A 23,165-nucleotide genomic window follows, 5' to 3' on the forward strand; every position below is an offset into this window, starting at 1 on the left:
GGTGTCATTGACATCCCCAGTGACACCAATACAGGGATCAGTGCTAAAAAAAAGCACTGACGCTGTACTAATGGCACTGGGCAGGAAGGGGTTAACAACTGGGGCGATCATAGGGTTAACTGTGTGCTTTTTTTTTTTTTACTATAAGCTGTGTCAGTGTGTTTCACTGTAATCACTGTAATTCACTGTAATCACACTGCTTTGGATGGCTGTGCTGTGCACAGTCATCCAAAGCAGTCTGCACGAGCTGACAGGAAGGAGGACTGTTTTGTTTACAAACAGTTCTCTCCGTTGGAGATGCTCGGCAATAACCGGGCGCCGGCGAGTAATCACCGTCTGGGACCCGGTGATTGACAGCACCCCCTACCCTGAAATGCAAAATGACGTATATGTGATTTTGTGCACCCATGCTGCCCTGTAGCAGTATATCTGCTATAGGGCGGTCAGGAAGCGGTTAATTACACAGGTTCTGGGGCTAATTTACTGCAGATAAGGAATTGAGTTTAATTACCACTTTAATCAGGCGCAAAACCTGTGTAATTAGCTACTTTAACACTGCCCTATAGCAGGATTTCTGCTACAGGGTGGACTCTCTGTGCACTATCATGTATATATATGTGATTTGCATTTCTAGGTAGGGAACACGCGTGTGTGTGCCCCCCTACCCACGCCGACATTGGCGGCTAGGCATGTCAATCACCTGGCCCCCCGCAGGACATTCCCCTCTGGCACCTGGGGTTTGCCATGTAGAACTGACAGGGGAGTCCTGTGTGTAAACAACACAGGTCTCTCTCCTGCCAGCAAGGACATGCTGATTTGTATTTTTCTACACAGAATGTCTCCATAGTAAGACACAGCACACAGTTAACCCTTTGATCGCCCCAGTTGTTAACCCCTTCCTGCCCAGTGCCATTAGTACAGTGTCAGTGCTTTTTATTAGTACTGATCACTGTATTGGTGTAATTTGGATGTCAGTGACAAGTCAGTTCCCCCCAGTGTCACAATACTGCAGCAGTCCCACTATAGGTCGCTGATCGCTGCCATTACTAGTACAAAAAAAAGAAAAATTCCACTATATATACCGTCATTTGTAAACGCTAGAACTTTCACGTAAACCAAATAATTTATACGTATCAGGATTTTTTTTTAGCAAAGACATGTAGCAGAATACATTTTGGCCTAAATTTATGAAGAAATAAATTTTTTTTATTTTTTTTTACTGGACATGTTTAATAGCAAAAATATATTTTTTTCACAAGTCTTTTTTTGATCATAGAGCAAAAAATAAAAAACATAGAGGTGATCAAATACCACCGAAAGAAAGCTCTATTTGTGGGGAAAAAAAGGACATAAATTTAATTTTATTATTATTATACAGTATTTATATAGCGCCAAAAGGTTTGCTCAGCGCTGTACATTATAGTGGGGGACAGTACATGAGACAATACAGTAACAAAACAATACACGAGGGATTTGAGTCCCTGCTCTTGCGAGCTTACAATCTAGGAGGGAGGGGAAAGTGGTACAGGAAGAAGTGGCTGTGGGGGATGGAGTGGTAGGAGGAGTGGAGGAAATCGGTTGTTAAATGAGGGTGAGGTAGGCTTCCCTGAAGAGATGGATTTCAGGGTGCGCCTAAAAGTGAGGAGGGTAGGTGACAGTCTGATGGATTGGGGTAGTGAGTTTCAGAGGATGGGGGAAGTCCTGGAGAAGTCCTGCAGTCGGGCGTGGGAGGAGGAGACCAGGAAGCGAGAAAGTAAGAGGTCTTGTGCGGGGCGAAGAGCACGGGTTGGGTGGTATTTGGGTATCAGGTTGGTGAGGTAGTTTGGGGCAGCGTTATGAATGGCTTTGTGTGTTAGTATTTTGAATTGAATGCGTTGGGCAATCGGAAGCTAGTGGAGGGAATGACAGAGGGGGGTGGCAGAAGCGGAGCGGTTGGTAAGGTGGATGAGTCTGGCCGCTGAGTTCAGGATACACTGAAGCGGGGATAGTCTGTGATGAGGTAGGCCGGTGAGAAGGGAGTTGCAGTAGTCCAGACGTGAGATAATAAGGGAGTGAAAGAGTTGTTTAGTAGTATCTGGGGTTAGGAACGTACGTATTTTGGAGATGTTGCGGAGGTGGAGCCTGCATGAGTTTGCCAGCGATTGGACATGGGGTTGGAAGGACAGGTTTGAGTCTAGAGTGACACCTAGGACTTTGGCTTGCGGGGTGGGACTGATGGTGGCGTTGTTGGTCGTGATGGAGAGGCTGGAGAGGATGGGAGGGGCGCGGGCTGGGGGGAAAATTAGGAGCTCGGTTTTGGAAAGGTTCAATTTGAGGAAATGGAGTGACATCCAGTCTGATATGTCGTTCAGTAGGTGGGTGATACGGGTGGAGACTGAAGGGGTGAGGCGAGGGGTGGAGAGGTAAATTTGTGTGTCATCGGCGTAGAGGTGATAGTTGAAGACATGGGAGTGTATCAGTTTGCCGAGGGAGGAGGTGTAGATGGAGAAGAGAAGGGGCCCGAGGACAGAGCCTTGGGGGACCCCAACAGAGAGGTGGATGTGGCAGCCTTATAGGTAGCGCTGAAGGAGCGTTGGGATAGATAGGAGAGCCAGGAGAGAGCGGAGTCTCTGATGCCAAGGGAGTGTAGTTTATTGAGGAGGGGGTGTAATTTATGTACAGCATTGCTTGACCACGCAATTGTCAAAGTAACGCAGCGCCGTATCACAAACGTGCCTGGTCAGGAAGGGGCTAAATCCTCTGGAGGGCAAGAGGTTAATATGTGTTGGGTTTAAAGGGATGAGGTGGACATCAATCCTAGGCCGCAGATTGAAGAGGCAAGGTCATTTGTATTACAATCCAATTACATCATGACTTGGGATGGTGACAACTGTAGACTGTATTTTATTAATTTGCTATCTTTTTAAAGGTCAAACAGCTCTGGCAGAGTTCTAGAAGTCACATGGTAAGTGGAGGCGGTCCTATGTCGTCAGATTATTGTCCTTCTCTTGGAAGAGAATGAAATGAATGGGAAAGGAGCAGAAGAGGAATACGTCAACTCTGCATTGGTTTGTCTTAGAAAACACCCGCACCCGCCGAGCGCAACTTCCTGCCAGGAGAATCCATCACCTAGGCAACAGCCACAGCGAGGCCCGACCCGCATGACTTCCGCCAGCTGTGGTAACGTCACTTGTGTGCGCCCAGTCCTCGTGTAGTAGGGCTTACCCCCTTCCCTACGAGGGATCGGAGTGTAGTGGGCAGATAGGACCGGAGCTGAGCCCGGGACTCCGTAGAGCGGTATGTAGAGGCGGTACAGCGGGAACCTGTGAGGGGTGTATGTCGTGTCAGAGCGGAGGACAGGGCGACTCTCAGCTGTGACCTCTACAGGACACATCCCAAGATTAGCATGTCATCAGATCTCTGCTGTGACACTAATATGTCATGGTGTGGATGGGGGCCTTGCAGTGGGGCTACATAACTAAATGGGGTAAAAGAGAGCTCCAGCTATAGAGATTTATATATTTTTAAAGTGTCACTATAGGCAAGTTGTCATTTTGGGTTTAGTCAGGGAGATTTATAACCACTGTCAGTTTATTTGCCATCTGTGTTGTGTGGTGGAGGTTTCCCTTCACTTCCGGTCCCATAACCAAACATGAAATTCCTCCAATGTGTCACCAGATCTAGTGTCCCCATTATAAGATTTCCACTCTCTTCCTGCTTTGATGTCCGCCCACAATTTTGTATTTTACCTTTTTGATAACGGTAAACAGGACAAATAGAGTGATTCTCCCTAGAGGGGACACATCCCCCCCCCCCCCAATAAAGAACTGACAATTGTCCTAATCCCTCTACACTTTATCCAAAACATTATAAAAGTTTGCCTGCAGTGACACTATAATCACTGCCAGACCAGAGTAAATTGCAGGACTTTTGGTGGTTATACCGGAGTGATCACCCCCGGTCTTGTTTTATGGCGCCGGCCATTGTCTCTCTTGTACAAGCAATGGCTAACTAGCTGCCCAATTCTTTGTACAAGCTGTAGAAAGGGACATAATTCCCCCCCTCCCCTTCCACGTATCTCGAGATCTTCCTTCCAACCAGGAGTCCCGAGTGACCAGCTGGCCCATTCAGCTTTGATCAGCTCTCCTTTATAGTAAACCAGAATCGATGACCTGACATCACTTCCGGTTTACTCAGAAACATTCGACATCACCGGAAGTGACATACTGATGTTGCGTGAGTCTTTCAAGGGTATAGAGATGAGTGGAGGCCATCTTTCCTTTACTGATCTCTATGCCCAGCACCAGGATGGGTTCCCAGGTAAGGCTGAGAACCAGGGAGGGGCGGCGTTATTTTCAGCACCTGTATCGGTGCTCATTTTCATATCAGCCAGAGGCCCATAGGGGTGTTTTTGGCCAAAACGTTTTGGCCACCGAAATTTTGGTGCATCCCTATATTTTACAAATTAATTGGATTACGTATTGCGTGCACGCGCGTGTGTGTGTGTGTGTGTGTGTGTGTGAGGGGGGTTGTTTTTATGCAATAAAATTCAAATTGATTAATTTTTTCCAAAAAATTGCATTTGAAAAACCGCTACACAAACACCACATGACATAAAAAATGCAAAAAAAACCAATTTATTCTCTAGTGCCTCTGCTTCACAAAAATATAAAATGTTTGGGGGTTCTAAGACTTTTTCTAGCAAAAAATACTGATTTTAAAATTTAAAAAAGTGCTATAAATGGCTTGGGGCTGACTATAGGCAAAACCTTTTTCATTCTGTATGATGTCAGGTTTTTTGGCAGCCGGGTCCCATTGGGAAGATTTTTCTTCACTTCCTGCCCTTCCAATAGTGAGGTGTGAATGGGACCTATAGTATGTGGTGACCTGTGTCTTTCAGAAAAATGCAGGGCACCACTTGGGACATATAAAACACACGTTTCCTGTGTACCACGTTCACTCTAAAGTGCTGCGGTGGTGAAGAATGCAGACATGCTGTGTTTTTTTTTCCTAGTGCATTTGTCAGTACCCCAGGTCACCAAAGTGCAGCTGCAGTGCAGAGACTTGAATGGACTGTACTTTTGTTGTAAACCTCAGGCATGAAATTATGAACAAAGCATTTCCCTCTATATAGTGTATACTTGTCTCAGTCTAGAGCAGTCTTTTTCAACCAGGGTGCCTTTAGGGTGCTTGACAGAATGCTTAAAAATTGTCCAACAATTTTATACAATCCAGCAAGTGGATCAGGCCTGCCTTTTAGTTAAACAAAACCACAGGTTTTTAATGTGCACCATTACAATTTTCTGGATGCTGGTGACATAACAGCCAATGACATCATCAGTTGATAAGGAGGACATTGGGCACCTGCACAGCACCCATGCTTTCTCCTTCCGTGCCCCTCTTCTGTAAGCACTGAAGGCGCACTAGCTGAGTGAGAGAGAGAAACAATAGAATAATAGTACCAGTGTACAAAAGTATATTTGCTTTGGAAAAACACAACACCTCTAATGTTGGGAGTCCTACATGTGTAGATGTTGCTGCGTTTCGTAAAACTCTTAGTTTTTTTATATTTTGTAACGGGTGCCTCAAGATTGAGCAACATTTTAAAGGGTGCCTTAACTGAAAAAAGGTTGAGAAACACTGATCTAGTGTACTAAGTGTCATTTCTGTCTGCTGCTTTGTTCTTCAGCTATCAGTATGAGTCACTTCTGACAAGCTTACTGACACCAAGAGAAAAAAGCTGACAGGAGGGAGCTCCAGCAGATTGACAGCTTCAGCTCTGTTCCTGTGTACTTTGTGAAGGGAGCCGTGTCTCTTCCTTCCAATCAAGCCTCAGAGCTCTCCTTACTGAGCTCTGAAGTAACTTCAACTCTCCGCCCCCTGTTTTCTGAACACTCAGACAAGCTTTATAAATTCAGCACTTTAAACAGATGTAGAGAAGACAACAGATGGACAGATACAATTTATGTAGGAAGATATGTTTCATCTCTCCTGTCCCCTGAAGCTGGCACTGTCTGACACAAGGGAGATGAAGGGGCCAGAGGGGCTTGAAAATAGGCAAGTACATGCATCTCTCTGACACAGGGTAGTCAGAATAGAGACACTAGCTCCTTATGAGGTCCGCTTCCCTTGTGGTTGACAGCAGGCAGTGTGTGGCTCCATAGGTAATGGACAGCCTACTATTGGCTACAGAATCTCCCCACTGCCTGCTGTTAATCATAAGGGTAGTGTAGACCTAATGGGGATCTCGTGTCTGAATCCCCATTAGTCTTCGCCCATTATCAATGTCACAGGTTGCTGTGAGGTTCTCGACAACCAGTGACAGGTGAGAAGGGGAGGGGGTAGCAGGGACAAACATGCCGCTTTGCTACACAGTGTACAGAGACAGGTACTCTGCCTGTCTCTGCAAACTAACTTACCATTGGTCTTAAAGCAGAACTAAACCCTCCTATCCTTTCCAGCCAAGACCGCTGCCTTCTTAGCCTCTGTTTGATCAGCTGTTGCCATGGTGCTGCACATGTGATCAGTTGTGACACCAGCCATTTGATGGTGGGAGTACAAGCACCTGTGACAGTTCTCATTCACAGCATGTCTTAAATGTAGCTGTTTGGGAAACCATTAAATCAATGGGTTTAGTTACTTCCATTTTTAAACTGGAGGCGATTGTTTTTGGTGTTTGGTACAGTAACTTCCTGAATCTACCACATGTTTTGGTAAAACTACTGAAAATGGCAGCAGGGCCTTTTGAATCTGGTGCAGGACTTTTAAAGAACCATAAAAGCTTTTTTGAATTCCCCTGACAGTGTTTACAATGGCTTTGTCTGAAGCAGTGATTTTGTTGTTTGATTTTTTTTTTTATTTTTTTAATAGAGTATTTTTCATTAAAAGCTAACTCCACATTTTGAACCTAGCGATATGTTACACCTGCATTTAGCATGTAGCCATGCCCCCCCCTTCTTGTCACAGCATTCCTCTCCCCCACAGCTTCTGTCACTTGGCTGTGTGGGGCCCTGCCTGCACAGCCACATGATTTATTCACAGAGATCTAACGTTCTGTCTGCCACTACAACAAACAGACTTGTAATTCTGAATTATACACGAGTACAATAATTACCACACTTGTAGTCCATTGACATTTGCTCCAGGTCTCCAACTGAAAGCCTGTACCTCAGTACAGACAGGGAGCTGGAGGAAGAGTCTGCAGGAGCCTGGCATTGCACCTGCAATCCACTGATTACATTTGTAATGCTTTGCAGTCTGATTTGCAAAAAAATAATGAATTACATTTTTTTTCTCCAAATATAGTATAGGTGCAATTATTATTATTATTAATAGTTTTGTAAAAGGTGGGCTTAGAGCTTGATTATAAAGAATACTCAATGCATATCATTTCTTTTAATAGCTGCAGATGTGGTTATGAAAGTATGGTGGGCAAATCAGTGCTGCATTTAGGATCCAGTTTGACCTAGGAGGCAAATAAGATGAGTGGTCTTCTGCATACAGTATAAAGGAGTGCTTGGATATGCAACAGTTCACTAATCAGATAGACATAATTTTTGTTACAGTGTAATCTAATCATTTTTGGTGTGGCTTTGTTGATCTCCTGTGTCTGTGTCCTGTGCACACAGCATTTTTAAGATCTCTCAAATATGTTCTTCTTTTCTACTGCTGTTTACTTGGCAGACATGAAATGAGTTTAAAATGGACCTTCACTGAAATATTACCTTTCAACCATCCCAATCCTCCCCCCACTTACAACATAAAAAGTTTACCTGTTTGCTGACCCTGCTGCCTATTGCCAATATTGCATAGATTATTACCTGTTTGCTGACCCTGCTGCCTATTGCCAATATTGCATAGATTAAAAAGATTATTATTGTCTGCTCTACAACACTGATTTTTGATTCGTTTGAGGCCTAAGAGGTGATTTTTAGCTGTTCAGTAAAAACACGTTCCCAGTTTTGGTTCACAACTGAAGATGCAATCAATATCTATTGTTTTGTACCAAGTGATTCATGTATTGTGTTTTTTGTTTTTTTTTTCTTGGCAGATACAATGGGTGCTTCTGCATCAGCCCCTGCTTCTCCACTGCCATCAGCAACCGTCTCAGAAACATCTCAGTCTACAGCATCTCCACCACCAGGATGTCCCATGCATCAGAAAAAGGTGGAAGGTAATACTACCTGTAATCATGACAAAGATGCACATATTTCACACAGATCACAAAGAGGAATATTTAAATCAATATCCATTGTATGTAATTGTAATGTAAATCCATTTTTCGATACGTTTGTCACCATGCCTTATTTCAGTTCACGTAACATCAGCTGGTGTTCCACATTACTTTACTTGTTAAATGCCTGCAAAATTCAAATGGTGGAAAGGGTCACGTTTTTTACTTTGAGCATACCAAAATACAGGGGTTGGACAAAAATATGAAAACACTACATGATTTGCAGGTGTGAGAATATGTTTTGCATTAAAAGCAGAAGTGATGTAACAATCTTTTGCTTCTGCTGTGTAATGAGACACCAAGCTAACACTTTTATCATTCACTGCATGTGCTGCTGGTAATACACAGTCATGTCAGTTACCTTACATGTTCGTTACTTCATGCCTTACTGAGTTTCAAAGACATTTGCTCAAGCTCTCCAACTGAAAGCCTGTACCTCAGTACAGACAGGGAGCTGGAGGAAGAGTCTGTAGGAGCCTGGCATTGCACCTGCAATCCACTGATTGCATTTGTAATGCTTTGCAGTCTAATTTGCAAAACAATAATGAATTACATTTTTTTTCTCCAAATATAATATAGGTGCAATTATTATTATTATAATACAGGATTTATATAGCGCCAACGGTTTGCTCAGCACTTTACATTATAATGGGAGACAATACAATAACAATACAGTTCAATACAAGAGGGATTTGAGGGCCTTGCTCCTTGGAGCTTACAATCCAGGGGGGAGGGGGGAGTGGTACAGTAGGTAATAAACGTGGGGGATGGACTGAAGAGAGAGATTTTCAGTGATCGCCTAAAAGTAAGTAGAGTAGGCGATAGTCTGATAGATTGGGATAGGGAGTTCCAGAGGATGGGTGACGCCCTGGAGAATCTTGGAGACGAGCGTGGGAGGAGGAGATAAGGGAGCTAAAGAGTAGGAGGTCTTGCGAGGAGCGGAGAGTACGGTTTGGGTGATGTTTAGAGACAAGATAGGTGATGTAATTTGGGACAGAGTTATAAATGGCTTTATACGTTATTGTTAGTGTTTTGCCATTGGGCAATGGGAAGCCAGTGGAGGGATTGGCAGAGAGGGGTGGCAGATACAGAACGGTTAGTAAGGTGGATAAGTCTGGCAGCAGCATTCATGATAGACTGAAGAGGGGATAGCCTGCGATGAGGTAGGCCAATGAGGAAGGAGTTACAATAGTCAAGGCGAGATATAATAAGGGAGTGAATAAGTTGCTTAGTGGTTTCCGAGGTTAGGAACGGGTGTATCTTGGAGATGCTGCGGAGGTGAAGTCTACATGATTTTGTCAGCGATTGGATCTGGGGCTGGAAGGACAGATGGGAGTCTAGGATTACGCCTAGTACCCTGGCATGAGGGGTATTATTATTAATTTTGTAGAAGGTGGACTTAGAGCTTGAGTATAAAGAATACACAGTAAGTGCATATCATTTCTTCTAATAGCTGCAGATGTGGTTATGAGGCCTAAGAGGTGATTTTTAGCTGTTTGCTGACCCTGCTGCCTATTGCCAATATTGCATAGATTAAAAAGATTATTATTGTCTGCTCTACAACACTGATTTTTGATTCGTTTGAGGCCTAAGAGGTGATTTTTAGCTGTTCAGTAAAAACACGTTCCCAGTTTTGGTTCACAACTGAAGATGCAATCAATATCTATCGTTTTGTACCAAGTGATTCATGTATTTGTGTTTTTTCTTGGCAGATACAATGGGTGCTTGTGCATCAGCCCCTGCTTCTCCACTGCCATCAGCAACCGTCTCAGAAACATCTCAGTCTACAGCATCTCCACCACCAGGATGTCCCATGCATCAGAAAAAGGTGGAAGGTAATGCTACCTGTAATCATGACAAAGATGCACAGATTTCACACAGATCACAAAGAGAAATATTTCTATCATTATCCATTGTATGTAATTGTAATGTAAATCCATTTTTCGATATGTTTGTCACCATGCCTTATTTCAGTTCACATAACATCAGCTGGTGTTCCACATTACTTTACTTGTTAAATGCCTGAAAAATTCAAATGGTGGAAAAGGTTTAAGTTTTTTTACTGTGAGCATACCAAAATACAGGGTTGGACAAAAATATGAAAACACTACATGATTTGCAGGTGTGCAAATACAACATTTTGCATTAAAAGCAGAAGTGATGTAACAATCTTTTGCTTCTGCTGTGTAATGAGACACCAAGCTAACACTTTTGTCATTCACTGCATGTGCTGCTACTAATACGGAGTCATGTCAGTTACCTTACATGTTAGTTACCTCATGCCTAACTGAGTTTCAAAGAGGGTACATTGTTTTCGCCTTTGTGACTGAAGTTGGCAGTTTACTTGCCGTTTCGCTAGGTACAGTATCAAAGGCTATGACGGCATATAGAGTTTCCAGAAAAACGTTTGGTAAGCATGAGCACAGTCAACAAGGGGTGCTCAACCCTTTGAAGAGCGAGGGCCACTTAAGTGATTTAGTAACGTGGGCCACAATGAAACAAAATGGTCCAGAATTTTGAGTTTTCTATTTTGATTCACATAATGAACATTTTTCTCCTGCAGCTGCTGAATGCCGGAGGAAAGAGGAGGAGAAGCCAGCTTTCAGTAGTTGCAGGAGGTGAATGTGGAATGTATATGCTGCCCCTCCTGTCTAGTTGTAAAACTAAATGTGACAGGTAGTCCTTACAGGGCCCCCTGGAGCATGGTGCAGGTTTGCCATTGCCACCCTTGATGCTATGTGGTTGGGGGAGTGTGGTTAAAAACACATCTCAACTTTGGGGTTTTGCCGCTGCCTCAAACGTAATGTAAATTTAAATGAGCCATTACTATCATGAGCTCCCTATAAGGCTGTTTTCATACTGAGGTGCTGTGGTTTACCTGAAACGCTGGTGCAGTGCATGGCACCAGCTGCTTTCCTGCTGGTTAGCTGCACTTTGTCATATACCTCTATAATATCTTGAAGGTGTGGTGCCCTTTCCAAAAGTGCACCAAAACTCCTGTATTTAGGAGTTTTGGTGTGCTTTCACAAAGAGCACCAAAAGTGCGCTTCCCTGGTTTGAGTTTGAGGGCCACATCACAGGGCTCCGAGGAACAAATGGGTTGAGTATTCCTGGTCAACATGGTCAACTGACCAAAAGAGACAAAAGGACATTACTCAGGATTTGACCCAGAATAAGGAAACAACTGCTGCAACAGTTCCTAGAGCTCAATCTCAGTCTTCCAAAGCCTGTATTCCACAAAAATGTGTGGAGGGAACTCCATAAGCAAAACATACATGGGTTTGCTGCAATTACCAAACAAATAGTGACCAATATTAATGTTTAGAAGAGGAGAAAGTGGTGTAACACCCATAAATTATGGACTGTTAATCAATGGAAGATTGTAATATGTAATTTGACACGGGAGCGCCATTGTTTGGGATCCGGCGGTGGTGAGAGCATTACATACGCATCCCACTATACTCAATACAACAGGCGTTTTTCTGAGCTTATCTTGTGAGTGGCTGTCTATTTATTTTAATACATGGTGTTATTACTACTGCACCATTTGAGTTTGTCTCTTATCTGTACATGGTTATTACATCTGGTGGAGAGGAGGATTTGTGGAGATGTTGGAGTTCATATATTGATGCCCTATTTGGAGATTCACAAGTGATACATGCCGACCATGAGAGTGGGAGGTATGTGGGTCTGGTGAGCGCATACCCAAAAGAGACTACAGTGTCTGAGCACATGGTGGTTTTGAGCGTATTAGAAGATTATCACATTGCAACTGATATCTACGTGTCAATATGGACTTTTTTTTTTATAGTTTATTTTTTATGATTTTATGTTTTCTCACAGCGCCACTGAGCTATTTATGTTCATTTTTTTTGTATGCACTGTGTATTTGTAGGTGGCAGCAGTGTTGTTCATTTTATTATTTTGTGTTTAATCATAGAATTTTTATTATCACTTTATTGCACACATCCAGTGCAAGGGGTTTTTGTTTGTATTTTAATGAGTTTTATTGGTTGGTATGAGTTACTACACTTATGAATATGATTTAAAAAGGGAAGGCTGCTTGTTTTTAAACTTTCAGTAGGCTTGTCAAAATCTGGACAATTTATACTGATCATTAGGGAAAAAATGCTGAAGCAGAGGTCTCGGTGAAAGCCAAATGACAGTTTCCAAAGATAATGGTGGATGGAGTTATGAGCAGATCTCCACCTTTCCTGTAAAAGGTTTTAGCAACGTTCTACTCCCTAATGTCTCCTAATGCTTTCTACTGCAATTTAGCCCTCCCATCCTATATTTTTCAATCTGCTGAGATTTTTTAAATACACTATGAGTTCATATCTTCCTTATTTTTGGATATTATACTTGTCCACATAACCTTGTCTCTGTACATAGTTTTAATGTTTCGTGGATTAAAAGGTGTGGTGTGTTTGTTTTTTTTTTTTGTTTTTTTTTTATGCTTTAGGTTGTCCAATGCACAAAGAGGTTCCCCAGAATGCTGAGAGCCAGAGCTGTTCAGGACCAGCTCATCAAGAACGAGCCTATGAGTATGTTCAGTGTCCAATGAGAGCGGGCAGTAAAGATGATATTGATCCCAGCAATATGGTATGATGTTACATTGTTTCTCTCTGGTTACAGTTACAATGTTCATTTTTCGGACACCACAGCTGTTTACCTGTAGACATTCCATGAATCTTACTGGGGAATGTTGGTAAATTTACTTTTCTTTAATCTCCTTTATTTACCCTTTTCCAGATGCCTCCTCCGAATCAAACCCCAGCCCCAGATCAGCCTTTTTCACTATCTTTAAACCGAGAAGAATCCACAATTCCTAGAGCTGAGAATGATAAAAAATGGGTGTATCCTTCAGAGCAGATGTTCTGGAATGCTATGCTACGGAAAGGGTGAGCCATACAAAACCTCTTAGAACTATGAAGTGAAACTTGACTAAACATTATTTGTGCTTAAATACATAGCATTAATTATAATGTAAGTAATGGCTTCGCTGGCCATTAGGAAGGCTTTGAGGGAATGCATCCTGATTGAGCATCACCTCCAGAAAGTGGGCTGGCATGTTATCAAAGCCCAATGTGCATGTGCATGGGAAGTTCTGGGCTATGGCTCAGTTCTCTGAAGGAATGGCACAGCTGTCCCTTCAGAGTGCATGCGCCGGCTGTCAAGAGGAGCGAATATCTCCTAAATGGTGCACATTTAGGAGATATTCAGTTTACCTACAGGTGAGCTTACCTGTAGGTAAAAATAAAAATCCGCCGTTTACTACCACTTTAAAGTCCTTCTCTGGGCAAAAGATATTTTAAACATAGTTCCCCTAGAACAGAAAGTGTGTTGTTGGTGGGATTACCAGATATAAGTAAATTCCGGGGGGGGGGGTGTTGGTGCACCCCATTTAAAGTATATTTGAACCTTGTAAAACAACCCATTCAGTTTAAAGTAGAAATGCACGGCAAAACATTGTGTATGAATTAAAAAAAAAAAAAAAAAAATTCTAAATAGTATTTTTATTATATATAAATATATCATTTTTATTTTTTTTTAAAGTGATGACTGTTTTATCATCTGTATAAGGGGCTTAATGTGGTTGTAAACCTCAGCCATGAAATCTGAACAAAGTCCATATGTCTGTAGTGTTTTTTACTTGTCTTTCTTCAAAGCTCCGAGTGTCATTTTGCTCTGGTTCCTCTGTTATCCGCATGTGTCAAGTCTGAGAAGTTTTTCAACACCCAAGATAAAATTGTGATGGGAGAGGGAGCTTATTACACAGCTTATCTACTCATAACACAGCTCTGCATGTTCCTTCATTTCTGTGCAGTGTGGAGGGGGGTGTCCCTTTCCTCCAAACAGCTCACAGGAGCTCTACCTGCAGCTCTCTATCACCTCCTCTGTGAAATTGACAGACTAAGAAGGATTTTATCTAAATTCAGCCCTTTTGAATGGATGTATAGAAGCAAAGACTGCAGATAAACAAAACTTTCATATAGGAGTATTTGCTTCACATCTCTGTATCACATGAGGCCAGTCACTTCACTAAACCCTTAAAAGTGGTTGCAAGGGTTTACAACCACTTTTAAGCTGGATATACACATGCAGGTTTTTTTTTTTTTTCTTTCATTTAGCCGGTGGGTGGAACGGAAAAAACCTGACAGATCCCTACATCAAAACGACAATGTTTGATGCAGGGATCTCTCCTGCTATACTATTGTATTCTGACAGGGGGGACTACTCCCTCTCGCTGCCAGAGTATATCGATCAGCCCATTGACTGCAAGTGCTGTTTTGAACGCTGGTTTTCCAGAAAGACTGATCAACAGAAGCTGGTCGTCCAGTTTGGCTGACTTTCGGTCCACATATTAGGCTTTAGAGAGGTGGAGGTGGAGACTCTTTATGATAGGGATGTGGCGGTAGCAGATTGCATGGAGTATAGACACAGTTCAGTGTAAAATGCAGTGACAGAAATATGCTGAAGAACTTCCAGGGGGCATGTCAGCAGGAGGCAGAGAAACAGCAGTACACTGTTCTTCCCAGTGAAGGGCTTTGCAGAGAGGCCTGTCAGCAGAAGTCTGATCATTGGAGTACAGATGGGCTGTGATCCCAAGTAGAAGGCAAACTGACGCCACACATGATGCTGAGACCCTGAGCCATCCGCTTCTGCCCCCTCTACAGCCCTGTGCTGCAGTGAGTGCTGGAGAAGCAGAACAGAGAGCTGGTGACTGACAGTCCTCTGCTCACTGAGAACTGAGCGATCAGCGTTTGCTCAGTTCTCGGTGTAGATTGATGCTGCATCCAGCTAGGTGAGTATATATGTTTGTTTCATATCCCATACTTCTCTTTTTTTAAGGCATCTCTAGAGCTTATTCATCCCACACAGGTCTGGTGTGAACAGGGCACATAGAAAATAATGTTCACACAATGTGTAGGAAAATGCAGCTAAAGGGACATGGTGTGAAAAAGCTGTTAGCTATGAGACCACATGTATCTAACATTGGTGAGGTCAGAGTTGCGTTTCGTTATTATTGTAAACATCATCATTCTGTGCATCAGGTGGAAATGGAAGGAAGAGGATATTAAGCGTGAAGATATGACAAATATTATTAAAATTCACAATCAAAACAACGAGCAGGCTTGGTCTGAAATCTTGAAGTGGGAAGCTCTCCATGCTAAGTAAGTATTTCTGGAGTGCTACTGTTTGGCTAATGATGTTAATATTCTATATACCAATAACAACAAAAAAATTTTCTAATTTGAAGGTTTTTACTGCTGGCGGGCAAATGAGAGTTAATATTTTTAGGAGATACACTTGAAACATATTTGATTGCTATTTTTGGCACCAGTGGAACTGTAAGACAAAAACATAAATCGATGACCCACGGACATGTCTGTGTTCTCCTAAATTAAAAACTAGAAGGTTCCACCAACTCATCAGCAATATTTTACTTAATGATCATGGAGAAAACCAGGAAAGAAAACTAATGTGGTTGAACAGCAAAAGCTCTTGAAGATTATAGCAGACTTGGCTCTCAGTTTGCCAGTGTATATATCAAGTGGTGGTTTTTTTTTTTTTTTATTTAAATTTTTATTAATTTTTCAAATAGATACACTTTCCACCATATTCACTTTAAATATAAAAAAATCATTTCTATATTACTTTTCTAAAACAATTCCCCGTACCCACCCATCCTAGCTACCCCCTCCCCCCCCCCCCCCCCGTTTTACCTCTCCTCCCACCCTCACCCCCCTCTACCCACTCTGCATTCTCTCCTATTTTTCCTTATCAATGCAAGAAAGTCCAACACATCAAACCACTCTATACCTTCCTATATTTCACATTAAATCCAGATTTTTCCCATTTTGCCCATTTCACATAGTATATCCCCATCTTGTCTTCCTGCATATAATCAAGTTTTTCCATCCTAGTAATCTGGTTCACTCTCTCTACCCAATCTTCCTCCTTCGGCACCTCTGATTTCCTCCAGAACTTAGGTATCAGACCTTTTGCAGCATTTAGATAGCCCCCTATACCTAGTTTCTTATATTTACTCACCGATAACTCCGTGTTGTGTAGAAGACAAATCTCTGGTTTTATCCCAATATCGATCTCTGTTATCAACCCAATTAAGTGAACTATTGACTTCCAAAATACTTGAATTTTTGGGCATTCCCACCATATGTGATATACTGTGCCAATCTCACCACATCCCCTCTAACACCACTGTGAATTTTCCCCATTCACCTTGTGCTTAACATTCGGTGTAATGTGCCATCTTATCAAACACTTATAATTCATTTCTACCTCTTTCATACTAACACTCTCGTGAATTAACCTATATATTTTCTTCTGTTTATCCTCATCAAAAACCATCGTCACATCTCTTTCCCACTTTTCTATATACATTGGCTTAGGATTTGTGTCTAATTCGGTGAGAATTTTATATACTTTTGCAATACCGTGTTTCCCATCCCCTCGTGATTCCAACAGCTTTTCAAATAAGTTCCAATCCTTTCTAGGTCTCAGTGGCTTCGGAAGACTCACAACAAAACACTTCAATTGATGATATCGCCACTCATCTAACCTAATAAAGATCTCACCTTTTTCCTTTTCTAAGTCCTTGAATGGCCTCAATATATATCAAGTGTTTGACACTGAGTAGAAGGTCACCACATCTGTTAGTCATACATATAAAATTTCTTCCCAAGAGACTTTACTGCAGTCGCACCAAGTGTTTACATAAGATATTCAATATTTTATTGATGCAAAAGTGTAAAAAAAAAATACATACTGCTGACACATGGAATATAATATTTTGACCTTTTTGAGCAGGATACATTGTATAAGTAGAATTTCTTCCAAGATTATATCCTGCTGAGGAGGCCCCAATGTGTTTCCATGTAATCACTTAGTGTGTTTTGTGTGGGTGGCTGTCATGTTGGTTGAGTTGCTCCAGTGTTTTCGGTTGCCCACCCCTCATTTGAGGCACTGCTTTGGGATGTCCCTATGGTCAAGAATAGAAGAGCTGTGTCCATCAATGAGCGCAAGAGAAAACAGGATTTTTTTCGTTACTCACCATCCCTTTCCCTGATTCCATTGACGGACACAGCACCCACCCCTCTTCTTGAGTTTTTTCTATCATTTGCACTGCTTTGTGACTAACTGGCTTGCCTATGGCGCAGAGAGGGTTTATACCAGCTAGGACTGCCCATAGACGGTTCTGTATTCTTTCTGCTTAGTGTCCTACTGTCCTTTTACCGGAAGTTACAAAATATCCTTTTTTTTTTTGTTTGTTTGTTTGTTTTGTTAGGATAAAGCCTTCTGTTAGTGCCCCGTAGATCCTAATAAATGACTCCACTTTTTGGAATATATATTGTAAAAGCCATGCCTTCTCCCCTTCCCTTTTTATAGTGCTTAGTGCATGATTGACTTCTTACCAGTGTCATGCAGTAGACATGAACATGCAAGGACTCTTCATTTACTCAAATATGGCAGTGCTTTCAGAAGGATTGTTCTTACAGCAGAAATACTAATTTGTATCGTATAGTGTCCATTGTCCAGAACTTGGCTTGGTTTTCCACTTCTCTCATCAGGGAGATAATGCTGTGCGTTCTACAGTGAAATCACTGCAGTGTTGTCATTGTGTGGACAGGTAGTTTTAGATGGACCCAAAGTAGACGGCAAGTAGATGTTAAGTCCAACTCCAGTTAAATTGTTACTGTGACCGCTTGAAATTATTTTTTCTTTAAAAAATAAAAGCATTGAAGTGACTGTAAACCCCTACTTTTTTTTTTTACTTCTTAAACGTGATGCTTACCTGATTTGGGCAATAGAATTGCACAGATTGGCCCCAATCAGGGGTAGGCAACCTGCGGCTCTCTAGCTGTTGTGGAACTACATTTCCCATGAGACATTGCAAAATTGACAGTTACAGCTATGACTTGCAGAGGCATGATGGAACTTGTAGTCCTGCAACAGCTGGAGAGCCGCAGGTTGCCTACCCCTGGCCCAATCCTCCACTTCTTGGGTCCCCCCACTTGGGCTCCTGGTTCCTACTGTCTTCAGTGTGCCGCCATAGGAAGCCGCTTCATTCTGCCCCCCTCTCCTTATCACAGTATTTGACAGCAGTGGTAGCCAGTGGCTCTTGCTGCTATCAATTTGTCCTGTCGGGAGAAGGAGAGAGCTGCTGTTCTCAGGCACAGTTCCTCATAAAAGTATGGGGGGGTTGATCCTTTAGCACAGAAGGGTTTGTACCTTAATGCAGGGAATACATTAAAGTGGAACTTTATGCTAGGAAATAAAAATAGGCAGACAGGCAGGATTTTTAATGCAGAAGACATTAAAAGACATCTGCATTAAAGCTGCTTACCTGCCTGTGTGCCCTGTACAGTGAGCTGTGCACGCACAGCTCGTTGCAGAAATGCAGCAATGCCGAAGCTGACGGAACTCCCGTGCATGCACAGGAGTGATCGAGACCCAAAAGCCAGCTGTGACATCTTCAGATGGGGAGTTCTGCAATGGCACATCGCTGGACTGAGGGTGAGTAAAGTTCCACTTTAAGGTAAAGATCCTTAAGGCCCCTTTCACACGTGCGGACTGTTTATTTTATTCAGTCGCGTTAAATTGGTTTTTAACATCCACTACCAATGCAAAAACGGTCCGTTTTGTCCATTTTTACATTTGTTTTTTGTCCTTTTCCAGTTTTTAATGGAAAAAACAGATGTTGACTAAAGCCTTTAGAACTACTTAGGCCCAACTTGGGAATTGTGCAGAAATGTCTTTTGCGGTGGGGCCCTCCTGCATTGCAAGGATTAAATGCTCCTAAGATCTAGGGGATGAAAATTAAGGTGTACTACTTACCTTGCCCCTCATTCTGGCAGGCGTCTTCCATTGTCTTTGGTTCCCAGAAGCCTCTCCTATAAGGCACTCTGAGCATGACGTCATAATGTACAGTGCAGACCAGATAGCCCTGCATTGTTTGTGAAGATGGCAAGGGTCTGCCCACAAGGCAGAGGACAGCTCTGAAGTGAGGAGTAAGCAAAGTATTGCACCTTATTCTTCGTTCCCTAGAGTTAACAATCTTTTACCCTTTCAGTGTGGGGAAAGGGGGGGGTGCACAATGTAAAGAAGATTATTATTATTATTTTTTTTTTGGGAGTTGGACCTTAAACCATATGAATCAAAAGTGACTATGTTAACTATGTGTTATGGTTTGTCCCAACGTCTGTGACTGTCACTTTGGCTTGACAGCTTGGTCACCATTCATATAAAGAGAAAAATATAAATGAAGCCACGTGGAAAAAAAAAAAGATAGTTACTAGAATACAGTATTTTTTTTTTTTTTTTCATTATAGTGGGTCTTTAGGATATTGGGGAAACCCTTCATGGAAAAATGTTGTATTGGTTACACTTTTCTGTTATTACCCTTGACTGTGCTTGGATTTTTTGGCATATTGCAGCTCTAACCTAAAACTAACCACAGAAACCCATGTGATTCCCTGGCTTGTGCCATATTAAAAAAATGATGAGACTGTATAACTGGTTCTTAAGTACATTTGTATTGTTCTTTTCTTTTTAGAGAATGTCCCTGTGGCCCCAGTCTAATTCGCTTTGGTGGTAAAGCAAAGGAGTATTCACCCAGAGCACGAATCAGATCATGGTTGGGGTATGTTTTGCTTTTTCATCCTAACTATTTGTATTCCTCAGCTAAAAGTAACTCCAGGCATACAGCTGAATACTTATGTTGACTGTTGAGAGAGGTTTTTTAACTCTCTTCAGCCTCTCTTGTGATCCAGAGAGTACAGATAGGTTGGTGACCTTCCTTTTCTCTCTAGTGCAATTGAGCAATACAATCTGATCAAGGCCCCCTCCATAGTCTACTGATTAGACAGCGAAGGAGCAGCAACTCCGTTATAAAGTTATCCCTATGTTCTCATTCATCCAGTAAGCATGTTGAGTGTTAAGCTAACCATATAGGTTACAGTATATTAGTCTTTATCTCATAAATTGAATTGATTGTTAGAGTGGCCCCCCTTTTTCACAATCTTGGCAAACTGAGAAGAAAAAAAAAAAAAGCTGTGGTTATACAGATGCTTTAAACTAGTTGAATTTAATCAAATCATCCCAGGTTTAAACCAGAAGTCCCCAACCCCTCCCCCCCCCCCCCCAGGCTGTGGGCCAGTGTTGTACCAATGCCTGTTGGGTGCCGGGCCACACTGGGGGGTGGGCGGTGGGTGAGCAAGGCTTGATTTTGTATTTGTGACTGCTCGTGCTGCCGCCTGGGCTCCCACCAGCCCTGTGCGATGTATCTCTTGCTACACATGCCATGTATCAACACAGATGGTGAGGAGAGTATCTGCTGCAGGCACACGGGATGACTCTGGGAAAGAGAGCGCTGATTAGCTCATGGTTCCTGACCTCTCTTCGACTTCCGGGAATTGTAGTCTGAGAACCTGAAGAAAAACTGAGACCACCCTGTACTACCAATCCCAGAATCCCCCACGCTGGATCTGACCAGTTGATCTAGAGCAGCCAGTCAACTCAGAGGCTTGACATTTTTGCGATTTGAAATCCGTGGGTTATGGTTAGGTTAGTGATGTGGAAGATAGAAGGAAGGTTGCACGGCTGCACCGGTCCGTGGAGGGGTTGTCTCCTGCGAGGGTGGTCCTTAGTACTGGAGGGGTTGGGAACCACTGTTTTTTAAACAATTATGCAAAGCAAGGTTTTCATCCTAAGTTATCACAAAACATTATTTTAAGTGTAGCTTTGGAAAAGCAACATACCTAAAAATTAAGACTATGAAGGAAGGGGGCCTCATCTCTATTAATACGCATACAATTATTAAACACAACTATTAATGCATCAAGAACATTTGCGATTTGTAAACTGTGCTAGCAGTCAGAGGAGAAGGTGTGCATAGGCACAAATTTAATTGCTAAAAAAAATTGATTACAAAAAAAATAAAAGGTGGTTGTATGTGGTCATTTTACCAGCTCTAGGTTGTAAAACGGTATCCTGATTTTTACTGGGTCTAGTTTCTTTATCTTGAGTCCTAAACTTCTTAGTAGTGCTAACTTGTACTTGCCCTTTTCTTGTACAGCTACGAACTCCCCTTTGATCGCCATGACTGGATTGTAGATCGCTGTGGACAGAAAGTCCGATATGTTATTGACTACTATGACGGAGGAGAAGTGGATAAAAACTATCAGTTTTCAATTTTGGATGTCCGTCCTGCGTATGACTCCATGACAGCAGTGTGGGACAGAATGAAAGTGGCCTGGTGGCGTTTGACCTCTAAATCTATTGAAGACTAAACCTAATTGGGCAATCCTGCGAAAGATGGAAAAAGATACAATAACAGGACTTTATTTCAAATCCCCCTCTTTGCAGACGTTACAAAAATGTAGCTAAATATTTAATGTATATAGGATGGCAGACTTTTAAACAAAATAAAACATTTTCAAATTGCTTTCATTGAGTTTTAATTGTAATAAAATGCTTTCAAATAGAATGCAATCAATATTTTTGCTTTGATTAGGAAGTTTAACTACTTGCCCTCCGGAAGGTTTACCTCCCTTAATGAACAGGCCATTTTTTTTGCTATTCGGCACAGCGCTATTTCAACTGGTAATTAGGCGGACATGCACTTTGTACCCAAACAAAATTTGTCCGATTTATTGTCACACAAATAGAGCTTTCTTTTGGTGGTATTTGATCACCAATGGATTATTTTTTATGATATAAACAAAAAAAGACTGAACATTTTGAATAACAACAATGTTTTTTTACTTTCGGTTATAAAAAAAAATATATAGTAAACTCAGTCATAAATTCAGGCCAAAATTTATTCTGCTACATGTCTTTGGTTAAAAAAAAAAAAATAAAAAAAAAAAAAATCACAATACATGTATATTTATTGGATTTGTGTGAAATTTGTGGAATTTACGCAGCTTTTACTTTGACATTTCTTGAGGTGCTAAAATGTCAGGGTAGTACAACAACACCTCAAATTATCCTTTTTTGGAAAGTAGACACCCCAAGGAATTTGCTGAGAGGCATGTTGAGTCCATGGAACATTTTATTTATTTTTGCCACAAATTTTTGGAAAATTACTTCCTCACTACCTATCACAGTTTTGGAGGCCCTAAAATGCCAGGATAGTACAAACACCTCAAAATAACCCCCTTTTTTTGGAATGTAGACACCCCAAGGAGTTTGATAAGAGCCATGGTGAGTATTTTGCAGATATAATTTGTCAGTTTTGAAAACTAACAAGAAAAGAAATAAATTTTCGTTTTCTTCCTTCGTTTTACAAAAACTTGTGGCAACAAAGGAGATCTGCTACATACCATGCCCTTTAGCAAATACCTTGGAGTCTCTACTTTCCAAAAAGGGGTCATTTGGTGGGGGGGGGGAGGGTGCTTCTACTATCCTAGCATTTCAGTGCCAACATTAGAAGCTTATGCCAGTCATCACCCACTTTTCTAACCACTTGAAAACCAAGCTTTTTCTGACACTTTTTGTTTACTTGAAATATTTTGTTTGCTAGAAAATTTCTTTAAACCCCAAAACATTATATATTTTTTTTAAAGCGGAGGCCCTAGAGAATAAAACGGTGGGTGTTGAAATTTTTTTTGTCACACAGTATTTGCACAGCAATTTTTTTCACACACTTTTTTTTTTTTTTATAATTTTAATGCACAAAAACACAATATATTGCCCAGTTGTTTAAGATGATGTTACTCTGATTAAATGGATAACCAAACATGACATGCTTTAAAGTTGTGCACACCCGTGCAACGGTGACAGATTATGTAAATTTGTAATATTCATAGGAAACGCTTTAAAAGCCTTTTACAGGTCACCACTTTTGATTTACACATTAGGTCTAGTGCTAGAATTACTGCCCTCGATCATCTGACTTTTGCAGTGATACCTTACATGCATGGTGCAA

The 23,165-nt window shown here is 41.7% G+C and overlaps 1 protein-coding gene across 1 annotated transcript; it reads left to right on the forward strand.

The window, feature by feature from the left end:
* The first annotated feature begins 3,118 nt into the window (after window positions 1-3,118).
* On the forward strand, window positions 3,119-21,680 carry HCCS (holocytochrome c synthase). Its single transcript, XM_089677277.1, has 8 exons — window positions 3,119-3,276; window positions 8,030-8,152; window positions 9,925-10,047; window positions 12,675-12,814; window positions 12,965-13,113; window positions 15,268-15,387; window positions 19,791-19,877; window positions 21,312-21,680. Exons 2-8 carry the CDS (start codon window positions 8,035-8,037, stop codon window positions 21,523-21,525), a joined length of 951 nt encoding a protein of 316 aa, XP_089533403.1. The 5' UTR covers window positions 3,119-3,276; window positions 8,030-8,034; the 3' UTR covers window positions 21,526-21,680.
* Window positions 21,681-23,165: the final 1,485 nt, after the last annotated feature.

Source organism: Staurois parvus, unplaced genomic scaffold, assembly GCF_062004578.1.
Source record: "Staurois parvus isolate SC_StPar_1 unplaced genomic scaffold, SC_StPar_1.0 ptg000183l, whole genome shotgun sequence".
Taxonomy (NCBI): Eukaryota; Metazoa; Chordata; class Amphibia; order Anura; family Ranidae; genus Staurois; species Staurois parvus.

Coding starts and splice junctions, on each gene's coding strand:
- HCCS (XM_089677277.1), top strand. CDS start 8,035: ATGGGTGCTTCTGCATCAGCCCCTGCTTCTCCACTGCCATCAGCAACC. Junction 13,114..15,267: donor AATGCTATGCTACGGAAAGG/GTGAGCCATACA, acceptor TCTGTGCATCAG/GTGGAAATGGAAGGAAGAGG. Junction 19,878..21,311: donor CGAATCAGATCATGGTTGGG/GTATGTTTTGCT, acceptor TTTCTTGTACAG/CTACGAACTCCCCTTTGATC.